This window comes from Plectropomus leopardus, chromosome 3, assembly GCF_008729295.1.
Source record: "Plectropomus leopardus isolate mb chromosome 3, YSFRI_Pleo_2.0, whole genome shotgun sequence".
Taxonomy (NCBI): Eukaryota; Metazoa; Chordata; class Actinopteri; order Perciformes; family Serranidae; genus Plectropomus; species Plectropomus leopardus.
The window spans coordinates 23,980,459-24,004,125 of NC_056465.1; the positions used below are offsets into that span (position 1 = coordinate 23,980,459).

Genomic DNA, 23,667 nt, shown 5'->3' on the forward strand with positions numbered 1-23,667 from the left:
ATTTATTTTTTATTTTCTGTCTTTGACTTGTGGTCACTTGTTTTGAATATTATTTTGCAAAATTGAGTTAAAAACCAAACTGAATGTGCTGTGTGCCACATCTTCTGCTTTTGCAAAACCAAGAACCTCCGTATAAAGTATATCTAAAGTCTTGAAAATTGACGATTTTTTCGATTTTCTCTATTTTGCGTAATGGTCAAGATCCCCTTTATTACTGGGAAAGTGCCGGTAAAGATTGTCTTTTCTAGTTTTAATTTATTCCATCATATTTACACTTCCCTGCTCGGCTGTCAGTTGTTGTGGGTAAATTGTACAAAATATTACATTAGTAAAATTACATAACTTCTATCTACAACACCCACCTAATTTTTGATATTATTATTTTTATGTATGACCATGGAGATCACATTCATTCTGTCTGTCTCTCTCACTGTGTCACTCTGCCTGCTTGTTGGCATGTGTCCCAGCAGGCTCGCCGTAGACTGGCAGAGTGTTGATCTGAGTGTCACTGGGACTGGGGGTCTCCTTTCCCAGCCCTCCTCTCCTCCACCAGCTGACAGACAAGGTCAGGGACTCATCCCGCCTGTCTCTCTCAGCTCCTGACAGCCTTCCCTTAGGGAGACAAACCCCGGACAACCCTGCACTCCCTGGCACGCACCGTCACCAATTAATATTGCATCACCATTTTCTAATCTGCTCCCTCTGGGTCTACTTCTCAGGGTGTGATTAGGCCACCTCATTTCCCTGTGTCTCGACTTCCCCCAGTCTCCTTCCATAACAGGGAAAGGACCCTCAGATTAAAAAAAATAGATTACATTACATCTGGCACATCTGGTTTCATTATATTTTGAAACTTTTTAGTTTTTGAATATTTATTCTATGTTTTAAACTGAACAAACCTCTTTTTCAGGTTAAGTGTAGCCAAACATCACTGTGTATGGACTCAGAGTAACTTTTCATTATTTTTAGTGCAAAGTGATTTAATGTCAACTGGCCATGAGGGGTATCTGCTGCTGCACTTCAGTTTTAAGTTATATTTAACCATGCTAGCGACTTGGCTCTAGGGACCCAAACTGAAATATCTCAACAGCCATTAAATGGGTTTCCAAGAAATGTTCCAAACACATTCATGTCTCCCCCAGGATGAACTGATAAAGATGGCCATCCTTTAACCTTCTATCTATCTATCTATCTATCTATCTATCTATCTATATGTGTCTGTCTGTCTGTCTGTCTGTCTGTCTGTGTCTATCTAGCTTCTACTTTGTGTTGAGTGATAAAAAAGCAAATGCATGCAAGCACTGGAATCAGCATGTTAGCCTTGTGATATTGATATCATGCTAACATTAGTATTAAGCTCAAAGCACATCTGTGCTGATGTTCGGCCTCACAGAGCTGCTACAATGTTTTTTAAACCTCATCTTGTTAAATTTATTTGGCTATTCCTTAAATTATTACCAGACATGAAAACAGGGTTGTTATTGTTTTCACCTGTCTGTGTCTGTGTGTGTGTGTGTGTGTGTGTGTGTGTGTGTGTGTGTGTGTGTGTGTGTGTGTGTGTGTGTGTGTGTGTGTGTGTGTGTGTGTGTGTGTCATCATGGCAGAATGTGCTCTTGGAAACACCTATTTTAATGGTAACTACCACAGAAGCAGTTTTGAAAATTTTTGCCAGGTGTTTATATGTGTTTCTGACTGTGGACAGATTTTGTCACCACAATACCGAAACTTCTGAAACTGAAACGTGTAGGACAGCTATGGTGGCCAATGCGAATGGCCCTATATAGAGCCAGGCTTTGATTTGTCTGTTCTGCGCTACTGCAGAAACAACTTGGCAGACCCGTATGTAGATGTAAACTAGGGTTGGAGGAAAACATCTGCACAGAATATGATCACAATACTTTTGTTCAGTGCTATTGTATCTTTACAGGGATGCTAAGCATTGATTTTTTTCTTTTTAAATTATATTAATTATTAATATCACAAATATAAATGAAACCTTTGGTAGCCTACGATAATAATATAAAGAATTGTTTTTTCAGTCCATTAGATGCATTTTGCAACTGAAGTGAGATAAACAGACTGAAAACTTAACCTTAGAAAATACAGATGTTAACAAAGGTTTCCTTTGGGGACATAATTTGCAGTTGATGAAAGGATATATATTGCAATTTATCACAGTATTTGTTTTCACTTGGAATGTAATGATTCACTCAACTCACGATTCGATACAATTCACGGTTCACTTGGTTCACGTTATGATTTTCTCACAAATAAATAAATAAGATAACAGAAAAAATATGACTGAAAAATATTCAATTACTATTTCCAACAAAAAATATACAAAATACTGTATTTTTCTCTTTTTTTCTATATCATATTAAATAATCCCTTTTTATTTCTGAGGTAGGGTATAAATGCAAAATTCAAATGATGCAATGAATGCTTTTCTGGACATTCACAATGTCCCCTGCTGTTAATAAAACAACCTTTCACTTGGGACTGAGGTGGCTGGTGTGGAAAGGTATGCTTTTACTGGAGGGGAAAGAAGAGAGTTTAAAGAACTAAGTTGGCCATTTCCTACTAGTGGGTGATAAGTTTGGCACTTTCTTTGGCTCTTGCATTCGTTTTGGCGAGCAGGCTTGCAAATGCGCGCTTGTCAGTGTGGTTTGGTCTTGTAGTTGTTAAGGGGGAACGTGCGTAGGCGGGGCTGACCAAAGATCCTCACTATGATGCCAGCTCTCATGTTGCATCATGTTAGTTGTACTATTTATGTAGTTCAGCACCCTGTTGCAATATTTCCAGACTCTTTTTGTCTTTTCTGTTATTTTCTTGCCTTTACAATTTTCAGACTTAAGGAAGGTCAAATGCCGCCACACTTGTGATTTGAAACTGGAGGGTGCATCCTCTATTTCAATATTGCCTGTCGCGTAGCCTTTGCTTCGTCTTATTGCCATTGGCTAGCTGTCTGCAGTGCCATATGGCACTGGCTGTCTCAAGTCTCGGACATGACGTAGGACTTTAAACACATAGTGACGTGGCACGTTGAGCAAGCACAGTCAAAAGTAGATCACGGCCTCTGCTCTGCTAAAAAAGTATATATCACGGTTCATTTTTCATGTCAGCGATTTAAATGTATAGATATTTTTTTATCGATTTTTAACTGCGTGCAATGCATCCTTATACCTAGTTATCACAATACTCAGTATATCCCAACACATTTAAAATTGCAATAATATTGTTTAGTGACCTATTTATTTTGATAATATCGTATTGCCAGATCTCTAGTGATTCCCACCCCAAATGTAAACAGCTTATTCTATGGTATTGAAAACACAACAATTCTAGTTTTCAGGTGTTTATGAACTAATGAAAACATAGACATGAATATCATACACCGTCTCTGCCAATATATCCCCCTAAATCCTGCACACTGGACCTATAAATAGTTTTTAGTATTACCACCTTAAAAGATATTGTGCTGTCATCTGTTGGGGCACAATTTTGATACTCTAATAAATGTTGTACAAGTTTTCCCTAAATTAAACACAGTGTGTCCTGAGCCACTAAGTTTGTACTGTAAGTGAAATATTACATATTATCCATCTCTTTCTGACATGTGGAGCTTAAGACAGGCCGATCAGAGAGAGATTATGTTATGGATTTCTTCACAATGTTGACACATTTTATCATTCTGATGTCCTGTGATAGTTTGGGAGTTGGGAACATGACTTACCACTCTGTCTGATTGCTGGAACTGAGATGAGGGGCACATTGCCATTTGTTTCGGCCTTGTACCTCCATTCTTCAAACTCTGAACTACTTGCAGGGAGAGACATAACACCTCCTGGGACCTTAGTGGATGACTTATCCTCCTACCTTGGGGACTGAGTGATGTTCCTGTGGCTCTGAGAATAGCTACAGTGCTGTCCGTCTGAGTTGGGGTCGGGAGCAGCCCGGGAGGTGCAGTGTATTTGTCTGAATCACAGCTCCTGGCTGGTACATTTGACTCTCCCTCTTGCACGTACACACACATACAGTCCGCTGACGTACAGACACACATGTTGCTGCTCGGTATAGCATGATGGAGGAGCGTGGGGGCCATGTGTCACACCTTAGCTGCTTAAGAACTCACCTGGCCTCTCCTCAGCACTGATGGATTTATGCAGGCCCTGCAGGGTTGGCATACACACACAGATTGTACTCTAGATCACTTGTTCTTGGTCTGATTCTTCAAAAACATCAGCCTGGAGGTTGTGACGGAGAGTGAAAGAACAGAGGAATGTCAGCCAGCAGATACGGCTACTTCTTATGTCACATCCTCCTCCTCCTCCTCCTCCTCCTCCTCCTCCTCTTCGTCTTTGCTTCATCACATGAGAAAGATTGAAAGAGCGTAAATTTCAGCTGAGGAGCTGTCGGTCTACGTGTGGCTGATTTTATTCAGAAAGCTGACTTCCAGACAGCGTACGTGTTCGTGTGTGTGTGTGTGTGTGTGTGTGTGTGTGTGTGTGTGTGTGTGTGTGTGTTTGTGTGTGTTCCACAGATCGCTAATCTCTCTGAAGTCCTGTTTGTTCTCCAGGTTTGCCCCCACTACAAACATTTCCCTGATCAAAGCTGTTGAAAAGGCCTGCCACTTCAAACAAAGTATACACACACACACACACACATGCGCGTGAGAGCACATATACGGATACACACATACGCATCCATTCCAACACAGCTCTACGGACAGCATGTTGTCATGGCAACCACATTAATCCTAAACCAACCAGCATGCAGTTGTTGCATCAGGCGAGCCAATCAGGAGTGGCAGGAGAACGAGACAAACAGGAGTTATGAGCTCAATTACCATTTCAATGCCCAATTAATTTCAAATGTAGGAGTTTATTTTCATTGTTTATGCTATGAATACAGTAATACAGCTATACCCTAAAGTATTGATGTTAACATTCATTCGAGCTATTTGTATAATTGAATGATGCAGATTTTCTGGTTTCATTTAAATTCACCGGCTGTCTTCTCCCCCTCTCCAGCTTCCCTACACCTTTTTTTTTTCTTTTAGCAGTTATACAACAATTCAAAAAAATCTTTTTTTTTCTTTTTTTTTTTTTTTTTTCGATATTCCAGAAGTCATTTAATTTCCAGAGATAAGCTGTGATGTTATCTGAGACATTTGATGTCAGCTTTATCAGGGAGCTGTATTAACAGCAGGTGTTACGCTGCGTTTAAATCCTTTCAAGTTAACTTACAGAGAGATTAGGGAGATGGATAACTCCTAGAATTTTTTTTTTTACCTTTTTTTAATCACAGAAACAAAACTAAAACTGTTGATTTACACTGTGAGTGGAATGAAAGTTGTTTTGCAGTATGAACTCGTGCTAGAATGTAAAACGTGCCATAAATATCAATTGTCTTCAGTTTGAGATCAGAAATTAATTTTTATTTTTACAATGGTGGTGTTTCATTATTCCGTAGTAAATTGTGTTGTATTGCTTGGAGTCTCATCGTAATGGTGGAGGCTACTTCCAGTTTGAAGAAGGAATGATTTTTTCAGCCCTATCTGTAATGGTAGGAGTAATGATCGATACACATTGAGAAGTCTGTCGACACTCCTCTCCTCCGGAGGCAAATTAATCCCGATAGAGAACCCCAGGAATGAGTACTAAAACTGGACTGGAAATTCTTTAACATTTCAACACCTCCGGTTCCCTCGTCTCAAAGTGAATGGGTTTTTTGAACATGTTTTTGGTTAGAAGCCTGAAATAAGGTCTGCGGTTAACACAAGCTGAAGAGACTTTCATGTTTTGTTCCACGACATAAAGTACGTTAGTGAAACCCAACTTGTGAACTCTGAAGCTTTAATGTGTCTTAAAAAAGACAGTTGCTAACACGTGGCTAAATGACACTACAGCACGTCATTGTGTCAAACACTGCCTTAATGTTGAGGTAACTTTAAGTCATGCGCCCGTGGTGTAGTTCGGCTATAGCCTCACGTTAGCTTTTTACCTCTGGGAATTGAATGTAGTCCTCAAAAATCTGATAAGCGGCATTCATTTGTGAAGATTATCTTGCTGAACAAAACATAAACGTATAATAATTTACACATTTGTGTAAATTGCAGACAATAGATGTCAAGAATCTACAGTGGAAACAGTCATTCCACAGTTTGTCCACCACAAAGCAGATTTTTTATTTGTGGCGGGCCGCCACAAATAAATCTGTGATGTTGGAAACCCTGAACTGGCTTCAAGAATCTAATATTAGTCTGACTGTTGCCATGACGCCTGAAGCCAAACTGTAATTGGTTTAACAAACAAAATATATGTCTCTATCTTAAGTCGTTTTTAATTGCTTAAACCTGATAAAAGGAAATGTTTATGTCATCTTTGGAATGCAGTGAACGTCTTTGTATGACAGCATGTTAATGTCTGTATAAGATTTGCTTCCAAAGTTTTCTTTTAACTGTAGCGAGCTGTAATCTGAGCAGGGAAAGACGGAGTCGCTGTACTCAACTTGTAGTTTAAGTTAATCAAGATTTGAAGGAATTACGGAGCCAGTTTAAGATCACTGTGATCAATGATTCAGAGTCATCTAACAACTGTCAAGACTGCAAGTCCTAAATGACAGTCTTAAAAATGCAACGAGTCTAAAGACTCAAATCAAAGTCTTAAATCTTTCCAGCATCCCAAAGCAGGCTGATTTCAAAGGCTTGACAGGAGAGAGTGTGACTATCTGACTGCAAAACGGAATGAAGAAATGCCTATTACCAGAGCCGATATTCAACTGAAAGCTTTGGAAATCACTAAAGAGCTGAACATACCCACAATCGAGTTCAAAGTCTGTGTGAACGATTGATGCGCTGAATTGGACTGTGCCTCCGTTGCAGGAGTTCTTGCCCGGCGCTTCCGCTCAGACTTCAGAGAGAAGCTGCAGATTCTCTTTGAGATGCTAAAATGGAATTAGAAAGACCTGCAGGCTATAGTTTGTCATGTTTGTTTCAATAAATGGGACAAGATTATCATACATATATCATTTTATTGATATAATTTAATGCATTTTGTTTAATCGTTAAATATCTGCCACATCTCTTTTTGCTTTTTATGTTCAGTTTTTAAACAGCCACAACAGTTGAAGTGTTTTCTAGATTATATGGGACTATAGCTAAGAGAAACCATCTGCACAGTTTTACATCAGTCACTAACACTGAGTTTACTTTCCAAGCACACATATTTTCTTCTTGCAGTGAAACGGCAGCACCACTGAGCCTTCAGTACCTGTGGGTGTCACAATAGACTCTTCCCCTGGACAGCACGCTATTGGAGACAGTGGCTCTGTCCTCATGTCTCACAGTCTTTTTCTGACGTTAGAGCTGTCTGGCCTGCTAAGGAGAACAGTGTAGCTCTTAAGATGGGACACACGATGAGAGGCGATAAAGACTGAACTGCGAACAGAAGCAACAGAACCCCATTCACTTCAATTTTGTGTTTGTGTGACGAGGGGGGCTTTAAATGTTCTCAAGGAATACTTCAACATTTCGGGAAATACTCTCATTCGCTTTCTTCCAGAGAGTTAGATGACAAGTTTGATACCATTTTCTTGTCTGTGTGCCCAGAGCCAGACGGTTAGCATAAGGACTGGAAACAGAGGGAAACAGCCCTGTCAAAAGTTAAAAAATACACACATCAACACCTCTAAAGTTTGTAGCTGAACACGTTGTATCTTGTTTGGTTAAAATGATCCTTTGTTTAACAATTACTCATGGTGTGCAACATTGAATTTGTGAAGAAGCCTTTGTTTTTCTTACATGCCTCCATGGCGAATGAAGAATTTAAAAAAGCTGTGAATTGACTTGATGAATTAGAGTAAAAGAAAAGGCTGTTTTTCAAAACAGCAAAATGATATCAAAACATCTGTTACAAACTCTCACACAACCTCTGCAGTGTAAACCAAGACTCATGCGTTCAGTTGTATGCTCAAATGCATATTCACTAAAACCAGTGGTGGAATGTTACTAAGTAAATTTACTTAAGTTTTTACTAAAGTTCAAATTTGAGGTACTTGTACTTAATTTGAGTATCTCTTTTCATGCCACTTTATATATCTACTCCACTGCATTTCAGAGGGAAATATTGTACTTTTTACCCTATTACATTTATCTGACAGCTTTAGTTACTTAAAAAAAACAAAATTTTTGCATTAAAAACTCAAGAGTATATAAAATATCATGTTTTGTGTATTGAAATTACCAAACAATTTGTAAAAGTACAACTGAAATGATTAGTTGATTAATTAATTTGCCATTTTGAAAGAACACTAATTCATTTTGAAAAACAATTTCTAAATTCTTTTATTTGGAAGTTTTTGTGTGTATTTTTTTGTTTGTTTGTTTGGTTTTTTTTTACTTTTATGATTTTTCTACTTTGATTACTTTGAGTTTTTAATATTTTAAGTACATTTTCCTGATTATACTTACTTTTGCGTAAGTAACATTTTCAGTGGAGTGTTGACTTGAAAAAATATTTTCACAGTGTGGTATTAGTGCTTTCACTTAAGTGAGGGAACTTTCTTCCACCACAGAAAACACACACAAAACCTCACTATTAAAACACTTCAGCACATGAGGTTAGCCTTGGCAGGCTGTGGGTTTATACTCTGCTCGTGCTTTCAATTCAGTTCAAACGCCCACACCTGCTCAACCACGCTATTCTTCTGTGCGTAAGTGTTTGTGTGGAAGTGTTTTAGTTTTTTTAGTAAGATTTTAGCGAAAATGCATGTGCTTAAGAGGTACTGAGTATACAACTGGTTAAATGAGACTTGGATTATCCTGCGCAAGATTTGTGAGGGTTTGTAAACACATATTTTGATATAGTTCTGCTGCTGATAAATCCAGACCCCCTTTACTTTAATTCATCAGGAATTTTAGCAGTTTTTTAAGTCTTTGTTGACTGTAGAGGCAAGTTTTCTTTACAGATCTGAGGTTGCGTGATCATTTTTTCAGTGAAATGTTCCTTTAATCCATATTCAAACAAAAATGTCAAATTTCAAACATCTGATATGTGTTTTTACAGGCAGTTACATGCTGTTATTATGTTCAGGAAACAAAAGTCCAGCACAGTGACTTCCTGGTGTCATCAAAGTGAGGTTGCTAAGCAACCAGCCGAGATGTTGCACATAAGTACTGGGCGGGGAAATAGTTATGGCACTTGAATAAGGGGAAATATATTTCTGTTCAAAGATGAACCAAAGCAAACAAAAAGAGGATGACAGAGTTAAGAAACCCAACAGACAGCAGCACACACTGTTATATTTCATCTCATATGTGTTTGTGTATTTGTAAATTTTGTTTTTAGAAACAATAAAACAGCTACAAAGATCATAAGCTGTAAGCAGAAGAAAAAATGTCTTATCTTGGCTGACATGGGGTATATTTGCACTTTTTGTTACATAAAAAAAATCAAATCAAAACGGTAGAAATTGAGAATTAAAAAATAATTATTTTTCTCAGTCTACTACATTTTTGCTTTTGTTTCATTTCTGGAATTGGTCTCATGTGTAAAGTAACTTAAACTCTTTATGTTTCTGGCATTAATGAAGACACGGGCATATTATCACGTCGTCTTTGTTGTTCTGTTATTGTTTTCGGTGTGTCCCAGTGGCCTGTTGATTTGAGCGGAGCACTAAGTGGTTGTTAATGGCACAAACACGACTGTGGTTTTAAAATAGCAGACTGCCCATTAGGCTGGTATTAACAAGGTAATGGCCTGTTACTAAACTGCTGAATGACATTGTCGCTGCAGTCGAGCCGAGCTGATGCTCCAAATGCACACATGACCACACACACACACACACACACACACACACACACACACACACATACACTGTGCACAAATATATATGTGTTAAGGCTGGTGAACGGAGGTGCTACAGTAACTTTAAGTTGCTGTAGAGATGTGAGGAGAAAAAAAGATGAGAGACAAGAAAATAGGTAGAATCGGACAGAATAGAAGAAGAAAAATTGACTGAAAGACATAGCTGGGAGGTGTGACGGTGGTTATTAAAGCTGGGATGCACTATGGTTGTTTACCTCAGCCTGGCTGTATTGTTGTGGCTCAGGAATTATTGATAGGTAGGAAGAGTTGGAGTAATAAAGAACTACACATCAGTATGTCTGTGCGTCTGACTGTCTGACTGCTCTGCTTGTCAGATGGGCTTTAGTTACAGCTTCTCTCTGAAAAGCAACACTGCTCCGAGTGACATTTAAGAACAAACTGTGTCCTCTTTGTCCATGTAGTGCTCCAGTGCAGGTGTCCTGTATGTGTGCTTGTGCACGTTCAGCCGTTTTTCCCTCTGGTATGTTGCATTTTCCAAATACACAACATATGAACAGTACACACACTCACACGCACAAACACACTCCTACACTGTGGTGCGGCGATAGGGCAGCGCAGTAGGGGGTATATCCCTGGGAAATCATTTCTCCCTCTCCTTTCTTCCTATTTGTAACTTGTCCTTTCAAGCAAGACGGCCCTTAAAGTTCAGTGGCGCATTCTTCAAAAAAGGCTATTACTGGCTGCCTCTGATTCTGTATCATGCCGCGCACAGACCAGCCATCCCTCCTTTTTATGCTCCTCTCCTCCTGTCATCATTTTCTGAAGGCAAGAGAGGAGAAGTCAGGGTTTCAGAAACGCCTGTGACCAATGCCTTGAAACCCTAAGCAGTCCCCGCCTCTGACTTTGCGCCAGACGTCCGTATCATATCGCTAAAAGGGCCTATTGCTTTTGATACTTGACAGAGCTCCCTCTTTGTCTCTCTCTCAGTGAATCTCTGTCTCGCCCTCTGTGCCAACTGTCTATCACACTCGTTCTCTACACTTACAGGGCTCCATAAAACAGTGTGTGACTGTAAGAGATACGGGCTTGCTTCTGAAAGGCATGAAGAAAAGCTTGAAGTTGTTGTTGGCCCTGACAAAGAATAAAGGTTCACATTCGCACAATAGACACAGTATGGACACAGTGGTCATAAGGCTGAATTTTTTCCAACCTTTTCTGGTCTGTAACTACGTGTTTTAGACTTCAGCATTTAAAGTAATTATTTAAAAAAATGAAATTTGCTTCCTAAATATATATACAGGCATTATAGACTGACACAGAGGCATTGCTTCTAAATCATTAGTTATGACCCACTAAAAGTGTGTGGCTGTGTATTTTTTCTGCAGACTCTGCGCTCTGCCTGTATTTTCTCATTTTCTTCTTATTTTTTTGTGCTCAGGACATTTATAGGTGTGTTCCCCCTGTGCTCAGGTCAGGTTGGGGCTTCATAAAAAGGTAGCAACCAGGTGCCAGAATGTTATCAGCAGGCATCCAAGACACACCGTGCCAGTAAAAACGCAAATATAAAGAGCCAAATCTCCAAATGAGATTGAACCTGCAGTTGTCTTTTCCTCTCACTTTTGCTGGTTAGCCCGTTCATAAATCATAATCCCTAATTCTGTATAGTTTACCTTTATATCTATTTCCAGGGTTTATATGGTCATGACATTCCTGGGAAAATTATGACATAAGAAAAATGTTTTTCAAGGTCTGGAAATGTTTAAGAATTGACTTTTGAATATACATCATTTTGGTTATTGTTTAAGATATATTCATAAAACTAACTTTATTGATTTAATCAAATATAAATATAAATATTGGATTGAATTTGATGGCATTTCCATTTAACTGAAAATATCAATGTTTAATTGAATCACCAGGTATTGTTATTGCATATAGAAAATATACAGACATTATGTTGGGTAAGTGAACCACTTTAATGGAGGATGCCTGAAGGGGGCAATCAAGCCAAATTTATTGAGGTTACATGAAAGCTTAGGTTCACGCAGGGTCAAAAACAGTAGAAAAAAACAGAAGAAATTAATACATACAGACATCATTATAATACAAATTATGATACAAACACACGTGAAATTACATTGCCATTTACAATCTTTTAGTTTTTCTTTTTCCCTAGAAAGAGACGCGGCTTTGACGTTTTGTAAAGTATCCATATGTTACGGTCTGCTCTATCTGCATATCGTCGATGTCAGGCGAAAGTCTTTTATCTGGACATTTCACTATTTTAATTTTTTTTTCAGAAAGTAATTCTATCAGTCCCCCTCTATGTCTATCAGTGGATTTTACCATTTCTTAACCAATGAAATGTATTTTAAAAAAGCTCTTGACTAAACCTATCTTCATTGGATCCTTTTTAAAACGCAGCATTTTTTCCAATAATAGCAGTTTTGGAGATAGGAGGTTAGCGCACGACAGCAGCAATATGCAGCTAGTCGAAAATGTCGAAAAACAAGAGAGTAAAGTTAGCAAATGCTAGCAGTTTGCTTATCTGCAAATGCCTTGGAAGTGCATGTTTAATAGTGTATGGCTGTTTCTCTATATAAAGCTACCTATTTTTAAGTTATTTAAATAAAGTCATTGAAATCGAGTAAAATATTATTGAAAAGTTTCGAAAAAATAATTGGTAAAATGTGTGGGAAGCCTTTATTTCTATGGAAACCCTCCGCTGACTTCGTCTGACAAGGTCATGTTGACAGACTGACACACTGACGTACATAATGGTTCCTTCAACCTTGTTTTGTTACAAGCTCTGATCCAGTGAATGACAGCAAAGCTCCGTGGTGGTAATTAAACATTTATGTCTTAATATGGTTCACCCTCAGAAGCATATTGATAAACATACAGCATTTGATTGTTTTTCTATGCCTCGGGCAGTTCAGCCTGCTGGGTTGTGCTTAGATGTTAAGGAGCTGCTTAATCGCCACTGAAAGTCTTGTTTTTGCTGCCCTCCAGTGGTTTAATGACTCACCTTGCTGTAGCGATGTAGATATGTACGTTGTCGTTACATTATGACATCGCTGTTGGGTGTGGTCACAGCTGCAGCTTCTAATTCAATATCATGTTGGTGTTTTTGATGTTGTGTGAAATGATCGTCATTTAGATCATTATTGTCATGGTGCTTCCACTTGGCTACTCATTTTTGACCCTCAGAGGACCAGAGCTCACAGTGGTAGCAGTTTGCTCCCTGGTCAACAGCGGCCAAAGGTCCACATCTAACCTCCACCTCATCATCATGAACATAATTAGAAAGCCCCTCAGTTCAGGCTCGAATGCTGATGGCTGGCTGACACCTTTTTAGAACAGATTGTCTCTCCTTCTTTCTGTCCGTCCGATGCTCCTCTCCCTCTGTCAGCGTGTCTCCCTCTGTCACTCTGCCACTCCCATCGTCTTTGACCTCCACTGTCATCACGGCTGCCCTTGAGGAGCAGAAATCTCTCCATTTCACAGGGACCAGCCATAAGGGGGCTTGATTGCGGCAAATTGATCCATAATCACACAGCGCTCAGAGCTTTTTATCCTGCCGCCTCTTCATCTCCACTTTAGAGGCCCGCCGTTGGCGTATTTACATGCTGTCATCTCAAGGGTTTCCTCTGCTCCCGCCCTTCTCTCTGTCTCTCTCTTTTTCTCTTTATTTCTCTCTCCCCATCCTTCATCCCCTTTATGGCTCTCCCAATTTTCTTTTTGCTCCTTCTCTCTGTCCCTCCCCTTTCTGTCTGGATGTGATGCCAATCTGAGTGTCTCGACACGGCCATTGTAATCCCCTCCCTAGACCTGCTCTGTCTCTCTCTTTCTCACACACACACACACACACACACACACACACACACACACACACACACACACACACACACACACACTGACCACTGCATTTCTGCTTTTGATTGCTCTCCTCAGCTACACACACATCCTAGATGGTTACGATGGCCAAGGAGACGGAGAGAAAGTGAAGGAGGGAGGCGGGTACAGAGATGTAGAGATGAGTAGAAGATGGGACGGAGGTACAGAGAGATGCTTCAGAGGAAGAGGTGACTTGACCCAACAGATACCTCAGAGTGGCGTCACCCAGTATATCTCTCTATCCTTGCTGCTTCTTATCTTACCCGTTTTTCTCTTCTGTCCATATATCCAATTCAAAATTACTTTTTCTATATTGGCGTCACTGCAATTATAGTACATAAATGTACATTTTGTTACAGCAGGCTGCACAAGACAATAATTCATGATGAATGAAAAAACACAAACGACATACAAGTATACTATGCTGCTGCACACAGCTACTTTTTTTTCTTTCTGGAGCATCATTATCTAAAAGAAATGCATGACACCATGGTTCTTTGTCTTGGTCTCAGTTGTATTTCAGTCAGCATCGCCATTATCAAATCCCCTGTTGAACTGTTTTAAATACATGGCAATGCACCGAATAATCATTCGCACTACATATAAACCGGGCCATTAATATGCACAACTAAACTTAAAACAGATAAATAAACATAACTCGCTGGCTGCACTCAAATGGGAGGGAATGAGTCCACTTCGCCCAAAAATAAAACTTCAAAACAGTTGATGACATGTAAGTTTTAAATTCTAAAATCTTTAAGCAGAGAGTAAAACTTCTTCTGCTTCACGTCTCATCTAGGAAAAAATTGCAAGAGCTAAATGTGTCCAGGCAACAAAGCACGTCGCCTGTGTAGTGTTAAAACAAAAACATAGTTCAGAGTGTAAAAGAAATCTGTATTCATGGAAATTAATCACATAGCCTAACAAGCGTAAACAAACATCAAATTATGACATAAATAATAATTATGGTAATTAAATGGAGTTTTGGGTCTTGTCAACACGTATACAGACATTTTTTAAAATTGAAATCTGTCCACAAAATGTCACAGTCAACACAAAAAGGAGTCCAAACACTCACCTGCACTAACGTCCTTTTTCAAATCACCTGCTGAAGATTTCATCGCTGTTGATTCCACTTTGATATAATGATGAAGGAGTTCACTCAAAGATAAGCGCGATGCTCTGATGCTTAAGTTTTCCTTATACTCCTCATTGAAATTTGTCCCATTGTCCCAAATTACCCCACCATCTGCTGGTTCAACCAGGTCTGATCCAAAACTGTCGTTTCTAAGAGACTTTAAACCGCAGAGGCTGAGGGGGAGCAAAAACATTAGATGCGGCAGATGTCTCCATTTATCCTTGAAGTGGTGGAACAATACTAAGTTTAAGTGTAAAGTTGTCATTAGACGAAGCAGCACTAATAAAATGTTTGTTTACTTTGTAATCCACATTAGTGTTTTGTTTCTAACATGTTTATTACACAAAGCAACGTGGGCATGTGTTAATGCTCTGTGTTACAAGTCCACAACTGGAGTTTTAAAAAATCTGCACTTAACAAGGTGTTTTAAGAATTAGCTTTTTGAGTTATATAAAACTCTTTGCGTATGGGAGAGAGGCCAAAATGTATATCTATATTATATATCGATATTTCCAAAATATCTGTTTATGTCCAGACAGGGTCTTAGTATCAGCATTTCCTGAAGGGAAATTTTACAATTGTGAAAGATAAACAATAACTTAGAAATAATGGATACTTAATTGGCAGATTCAAGTTATTTTATACGAAACACTTTTTTATTCCTTTCAGGCCAACAAAAAAACAGAATTCAGTATTACCCGATCAGGTTTTTACTCCAAAATTTTGAGGGCTTTAAAACAGCAGTTTTGCCTCCATTTTGGGAAATTAAATTTACAGAAGGTACAGCTGAACAGAGATAGGATAAGATCAAATAGTTTTAACAGTTGAATGAAATGGTTCAAGAACCATAGAGGAAAAGAGATTCAATTTAAAAAATTTTAAAAAAAAGCGGACGTGAGTTTTTAAAGAAGCTCAGTAAAGTTTCATGTGTTGTTCCCCTGATCCTCTGCTCGTCTTTGTTCTCTCCTCACCTCTGTCTCACTGTTTGTCTCCCCCTCGCTGTCCTCTGTCTTTGTATCAATCATCCCCTGTGTCTCTGTCCATCACCCTGTCTGTGTAAACACCCTCTGTAGCTCTCTTTCTTTGTCAGTTCAGTGAAAACACCGTGGCCACATGTTATAACGATTTTTTTTTTTTTTTTTTGCATCTCTCTCCTCCCTCCTCACCTCACCCGGAGTTTAGCTGTGTAATGTGTGGTGTGTGAAGTGACAGGGGATGCTTTATGAATGTGTGAGGAGGCCTTGGCAGTGCCCCTGCCTCCCCACAATAAGATGAGCTGAATAAATCTGCGACACGCCACAGGCTCTCCGGCACCTACACACACATGCACACACCTGGTCAATTCCTGGGGAAGAAAACAGCATCATAAAACTCTTATCACTTTAGAGCCCTCCGCACTTCAGCGCATATCCCCCATCCCTCTCAGTCTTTTTCTTCTTGCTTTCTCTCCCTCTCTCTCGCTGTTTGTCCTTGAGGTGGCAGAGGGTGGTGTCAGCGGGTGGGGCGAGCGGGGTGTGAAGAGGTGCAGAGCTTTGATGCTTGTTGGGGCTCACTCAGCTGGGCAGTACACGGTGCTGCATCTCGTCCCAAGGCTCTGTATAAATTCAACGCCAGTGACAATTTACAGCTCGCGCCCATCCTCGATATGACGCACTGAGCAGGGCGCCAAGCGTGTCTTGTTGCCATCTCACCAAAGTGAGGCTAATTTATTACAGTGTAAAACCCACAGAGCAGAGAGAGGGGGGAGGCCGAGATATAGAGAGGCCTTGGTTTGAGACTTGTGGTATAATGTGTTATAAAGCTGTGGCCAGCGTGACATTGTTTTTTTTATTGTATCACTGTGTACTGTGGTTGCAGCGTGTTGCACTAGAGCCCATATCCCCTCCTCATAGTGTGCCGAAGAGTTTAAATATTTCATATTTCATCCGGTTTAATATTAAACCTAAGATGCTATTTAGTATCCAATAAGATAACTTCAGTCGTACAGTGTTAGAATTGTCCCTCAGCCTTCAATGTCACAAAGTTTGGACACCGACGATATTAAAAAAGTAAGCAAAATCTGCCTCTAACTCCTTGAATCAAATTTACTTTTAAATGTATTTAAATATATGCCATGATGCTTCAAGAAGGTCTTGACAGGGCTTCCTTTGTACCTGCCGAAGAAGAATGATGAAGAAGATCTCAGTTAATTACATCACGTCACAACTTATGAGATTGAACCCAAAGTTCCCAGGACTGCTGTCACAGAAAGAGCTGACCAGCAAAATCAGGACTGACCTTCAGAATCCATTAGATTCATGTTGTTTTTCACAGGCACTTTTCTTTTCTCCAATTTACATATTTATCAGAGCTGATCGTAGTTTGACATCCTTTAATTTTTTTTTTTTTTTTTTCCTCTCGGCAAGCTGCGAGAGAATGAGCAGTAATGTGCCGTACAGTGCAGCGCGTGACTTTGGCAGGTGAGAAATATGCTGAGGGAGCACTTTGATTTGGAAGTGTGGGCATAAATTTTGCCTCTCCTGCTTTCACTCATTCATTGTCACATCTACCCTCCTCTGCTTGGCCCCCACCCCTCTTACTGTAGCCCTCTCTCACTTTCTTTCACTGTCTTTCTCCTTCTCTGCCAGATTCTTACATATATATATATATATATATATATATATATATAATTTGGCTCTTAAAAACCTACTGAATGTCCAGGTCAGAAAAAAGGTGAGCACATATTAGCAGGTGCTGGGCATCTGCGAAAAAAGCCAAACGGTGTTAGAGGAACACTTACTTGCGTTCAGTATTTTTACCAGTCTTAATCACATGGCTGTAATTCGGCTCCTGTTAAAAATCTCCTGAACAATGAACATTAAAGGTATCCTAACCAAAAATTCACTTTTGGCACATGGGGTCGGTTTTCGCTGGCCGCAAACTGCAATCCTCATTTCTAGATGACGGTTACTCCTGCGCAATGTTTCTTTAAACCAAATGTGTTTGCATTTATTTTTCGATCAAAATCATAGAGCAGAAGATACTTGTAACCTCCTTTCCAGACACACATGCTGGAAGTGAAGATGCAAACTGTATCACCAACATTCCTGGCCATCCTCATCCTCTAATTTTAGTGCTTAGTGCACCATAAACTTTAAGGTACATTCAAAAAATATTCAGTGGTTTTGAATGTCCAGAGTACAGAAAAACATGATATACTTCTTTTACTTCCATTCCACAAACTAAAAACACCCAACACAGTCCAGTTTACTTAAATGGACAGAGAATGATTCAACAACTATTAATTAGTTCAATGCTTAAGTCATTTATCAAGCAAAAGTGTTTTCAGTTTCTTAAATTAAATATAAACGTAAATTTACACGTAAATTAAATATCTGTGGTTTAATGACTGTAAGTTGAACAAAACAGCCAATTTTAAGACATCACAGTTGGCTCTTGGAAATTGTGCTGTGCATATTTGACTTTTTGCCATCATTTCATTCACTAAATAATGAATCCACTAATCAAAAATATAATCAATAATTAAAATAATCATTAGCTGCAGTGCTAATGTACACAGATAATGCAAACCCAATCATCATAACACAGTTAAAGAGGAAAAATGATAAATTGGATTTCATATAGGTGGAATAGCAGTGATGTTGGTTTGACATTCAGCTCAGCATGGGAGGCATTTACTGCTGAAACTCTGCTGTAGTTGTTCTTCCCTCCCACTACCATTCCTAAAAAACTGTTTGCAAAGACAGAAAAAGAGTTCCAGCAAGGATCATTTGTGTTCCCTTCGAAAGCTTTCACTCAAATCCCTCGCCTTCTCTTTCTCTTCTACTTCTGTCTATCGCTCTCTCTCTTTATTCTCCCTCTCATGACGGCGCCCCGCCTGCTGATCTCTACTGACACCCTGAGGTCAAGAGATGCTGCTGCAGCGCTGTGCTCAACCACAACTTGACCCTAACCTTCATGTTCTATGCTGCCCACACCTGAGCCAAAAAAAAAAAAGAAAAAAGTGATTTTCCTTTACATACAGCCGAGTTGTGGTACTTAGTTCCTGCAGGTTCCCTCTGGGTGTTGAGGTGCCTATGGAATAGTGGGACTTAATTTTGTGCTACAATGCTTGGCTGGGCACAGCCAGATACAGAGGAATGCAGAGATACAGACACATAAACACAACAACTACTTGGGGAGCGTTTGTGGGAGCCCTGAGGAGACATAGACACACACACACACACACAGACACACACACAGACACAGACACACACACACAGACACAGAGTGATGTGGGATAAACAGTGGATCCATTGTAAGCTCCAGGAGCCTGCTGTAAGAGATTGTTTTGATGAAGCAGCAAGGGCACACTAGCACTGAGACTAAATGTAGCATGGCCACGACGGTTGAATTCCCCGACAGTCGGGACCTTGGCAGCTGCCTCTGGTTTGGCTCACAACTTTCTGGCTTCTTGGTTTTACTGTAGGGAGAATGGCTGCGTGTCTGTCTACGCTTTTTTTTTCTTTCCTGATTGCAGCTTTCTACTGTACAATGTGTGTGTGTGTGTGTGTGTGTGTTCTTGTATCAGCAGCCTGTGTGGTGGCCTGGGGTCGAGGCCAAAGTAGAATTTCTAAGTGATGGAATTTCACAGCCTCCGAGCACCCAGCGGCTGGCCAAACCGCAAGCACTCACATTTACAACAAACGGCCCGCCCCGCTCCACGGAGACTCCTGAATGGCAAAGCCATTTGTCTCTGTGAAGGGCAGAGGGAGAGAAAAGCGAAATAAAATCAGAGGGAGAGTACTTAAATGGAACAACGCTTTTTTTTTTTGTTTACGACCCCTAACCGCTCAAACAGACACACCATGTACACACACACACACACACATACACACACACATTGCTCTGAGGCTAAATTGGAATTAAGGAGAAGGAAAGGTGCATAGCCTGTTGCTAATTAGCATTTTCTTTGCTCAGCACAAGCGGGTGGAAGAATCGATAAGATATTAAGTTTGTGTATAGCGATGAGGCACGCAATCACTTTCACCCATTAGCAACAAGAGATTAGAGGAGAAACACCGGCCAAGAAAACAGCAAAACTTTGACCTCCGTGATTCTTAACTGGGCTGGGAACGCAGAATGGAGACTGATGGTTATTTGGTCCGTCTACTGTACAGTATATGAGGAAAATGTGCAAAAGTGATCTTCAAAATGTAGACAGTGATATAACCTCCTACAATTGAAGGTTGACTTTTGGAATAGAGAACTGGTATTTTCACCATTGACCATCTCTGGAATTAATCCTTATGCATCTCACAGTCATGGATGGGTTACTTAATGGCCACCAGGAACAGACTCAAAATGACCAAAAGAGACACAGAAAAACCAAAAAGAGATGCAAAGAGACACAAAAAATTACAAAAACAGGCCAAACAACCACAAAGACACTTAAAGAGATCCAGATTATGACAAAAATACACAAAACAACCATAGAGACACAAAATAACTAACCTAAAAAAAAAAAAAAGTTTTGACTGCTCAGCGTGAAGGAATCTTGGGGTCTATGACTGATGATTTGAATCTGTCTTTTGAGGTGAGGTGCTACAAATTACTTCAAAGATAAACAAAACAACTCCAAATAGATGCAAAACTGCCCCAAGTACACACAAAATTACCACTCAGAAAATTACCATAGAAACTCAAATACGCAAAAAATATGAATGATAACTACCAAGACAAGACAAAACAACAAGAAAAAGAGGCAACACCACCTCAAAGTCTGTGTCTTGCTCCTCTGGAGCGGTGGTGGGGCCTTAATTTGCATGTCTGTGCCCAGGCACATTGTCTCATAATCTGCCCATGCTCACATCGTGCAGTCGTTAATATCTCCAGAAGGCAGAAGGACAAAGGTCTACGTTCTAAAATGTTCTAAAGGCAAAATCCAAAACCTCTCACTTTGCTTAAAAAAATCTCTCCATTTAAACATTTTTCAGTTTGACAAGTATGTTGAAAGGTTCATGAACCTTTGTTTATGCAAAAAATGATCATGGAAATGCCCAAGAAAAGTCTCCCAAGATACAACTCATCTGTCCAACAGAGTAAGAGTGATGGAGGAGAGAAGTGTCTAGCCAGAGAGAAGTCCTCAGACAGACATGAAGACTTAAATCAAAGAAGACCTCCATCAGGTCACACCTGTTGCTGCCTTATCCCGATCTGTAGATCTATAATTCACCTTGGCCCTTTGAATATTCTGTGGCCTGTGTTGGTTTGATGTTTGATTCATGTGTGTCTGTCTGAAAGTGGACGGCCAGGTCAGAGTGTGTGTGTTGACCCAGCCTCTCATACTGCACTGTGATTGGCTACATGTGTCTTTAACTCAAATACCAATTTAAGATGATCAGTTATTAGTCTTATCTAAAACAGGAGTTTTAGAGTTGCTTTCTACACATCAAGTGGAATTTTTCTGCATTAACATTTCTTTTTCCCTTTGTCTTTACCTTTCTTTACACCTCCCTCCCCCTCTCTCACTCCCCTCTTTTCCCCCCACAGACCACCTGAGTCCAGAGAGGGAGAAGAAGCTGGTATTTCTTACAGCTCGTGTTCACCCTGGAGAGTCTCCTGCCTCCTTTATTTGTCAAGGTAAAGTTTTAATGTTAGGTCAGCGCCCTGTTTCATTGATTCAGATGCAGCACCACCGGTCTGTATATATTTGGTCCTGCACATCAACATGTCCCATGGAGTTCAATATATGTGGTGTTTATACATTTTATTGACATTATTAATAGTCACTGTATAATAATGATGTATGTTCTGTATTTAGCAACAGTTACTAGCTGTTGTTTGCTTCTGATATATATACTGACATAAAAATGAAGACGTAAAGATGACATAAAGATGTGATATACTGTACATGTTCCTAAAGAAAAAAAGGTAGTTAAACATGTTTTACACATGAACACCAGAAACCTAAAACATAAAGCTGCACAACACATTTTTTTTCAATGTCCATGTGTTATCAAAAATAATGCAAAAATGCCTGTCTTGCAAAGTCTTTCACAGAAATAATCTCTAATCAGTATCTTATTACTTTTATTGTATGACATCTTTCTTGAATCACTGTATAAAGGGCAATATAAAAAAAGGCCATTTGCTTTTCTATATAATTTACCCGAGTAACCAACAAACCCCGCACATTACAGCAGATTCGATGCTCTCATACGTAAATGACAGAATAGGTCGATTTCAACTGCCAAAATGACATATATAACTGGCTCCAAAATTAAATAAATGATTGTCCTAACGGTTGCAGTTTTAAACACAGCCTTAGCGTTGTAAAGCAGGTTTTGTTATGCTATCAAACTTGTTTGTGTTTAGGTTTAGGTAAGAAAAGAAGGTGGTAGCATTTAAAGAAAAAAGTAACTTTACACATGCAACTGGCCCAGTATGATAGACATACTAGCATATTACAACTTTTTTACACTATTATTTAAAGAAGTCAGCTTTGGCCGCAGGACACAAACACTGGTCTCCTGTGTGAAAGACCTGTGCGTGTTTGACCCATCCATTACACTTCCCGCCCACCATTTAGGTATTTCTTTCATATTTATTCAAATTTACAAGTACTTTGTTGCTTTCTATATTATCTCACCTAACTTTCTGTTCCGCTCCCGTAATAATTACTTCGGCTGCTAGAGGGTACCTCCTCAGAATAAACGGAAGTGTGGATTGTAATAAGCTGCTTGCACAGTCGATATGGTTGTTTTTTTGGTGAGGGCAGCCTGAATACTGAGGCCTTTCCCTCCAGATTACAGAGGTAGGCTACTCCATTACAGTCCTACATTTGAAGGATTTGCGACACATTAAAAAGAATTGTCATAACAATTCAGCAGAAGTCGAGATATTCCAATTTTAAGTCCATAGTATGGGTTGAGCTTCAAAAATGTTATACATTTTAGGTGTCCAAACCCGGAGGGATAAGACCCCTGCTGACAACAGCAGCATCATTTTCTTTAGAAAGCTCCCTCCAGAGCCACAGGTGATGTTTTCAAAGGGCTGAGAACTCCCCATGTTTCGTACACTGAACATCAGGCATAAAACAAATTTAAATTTAAATTTAACATAAATGTCATTAGAGTCCTAAACTCTTCTTTGCTCCTGTGATGTCTGAATGTTACAGGAATAGGTACAAGAGTTTCTTTATAAAATCTCAGGAAACACAATCTGAGCACATCAAAGGGTTGCATCGTCTCAAAACTAATAAAACAGGTTGAAAACTGAGAGCCTTTTGGGAAATCGTCTCCTTGTGCAGTACAATAGTTTTAGCAGGATTTAATGACTCCTTGCTCCCTTCCTCCTGCTCAGACTGAGGTGAGTGGGCAGGTTCGCATCTTCTGGGTCCCACTTTCTTGTTTATAGGGAGCCGGTCTGAAGAGGTGAGGGCTGGGGCGATAAAGGGACGGAGGGCAAGGCCTTACTTTTAGTGGTGGTCCCTGTCCACTACTTTGACTCAGTAAGACAGACTGAGGAAGGTCCATTAACGTTAACGAGGTGTAGAGATGGTGCTCGTGATGAAGGGATAGAGAGGTGATAGAAGTAGAGAGGTACAGAAGAATGTCTTTGTCATCTATCTATCTATCTATCTACTTGTCTATCTGATCTACCTACAGTATCATTTTGTGTGTGTGTGGGTGTGTGTGTGTGTGTGCATCATCATGAATCAGATGAGTTGGCTTCTAGCCCGCTGTGTGCTGTCTGTTTTTCCACCGCCGTCAGCTCCATTCCATTTGTATCGATTTAGGCTTGACGTCTCCTATTCCTCCTCCG

The 23,667-nt window shown here is 39.8% G+C and overlaps 1 protein-coding gene across 1 annotated transcript in view; it reads left to right on the forward strand.

The window, feature by feature from the left end:
* The window catches only part of agbl4 (AGBL carboxypeptidase 4), a 206,857-nt gene that overhangs the window by 149,160 nt on the left and 34,030 nt on the right, over nucleotides 1–23,667 (forward strand). Inside the window, exon 5 of the mRNA XM_042513926.1 lies at nucleotides 21,394–21,483. Within this exon, the coding sequence (XP_042369860.1) occupies nucleotides 21,394–21,483 (90 nt within the window). The remainder of the gene's footprint in view (nucleotides 1–21,393; nucleotides 21,484–23,667) is intronic.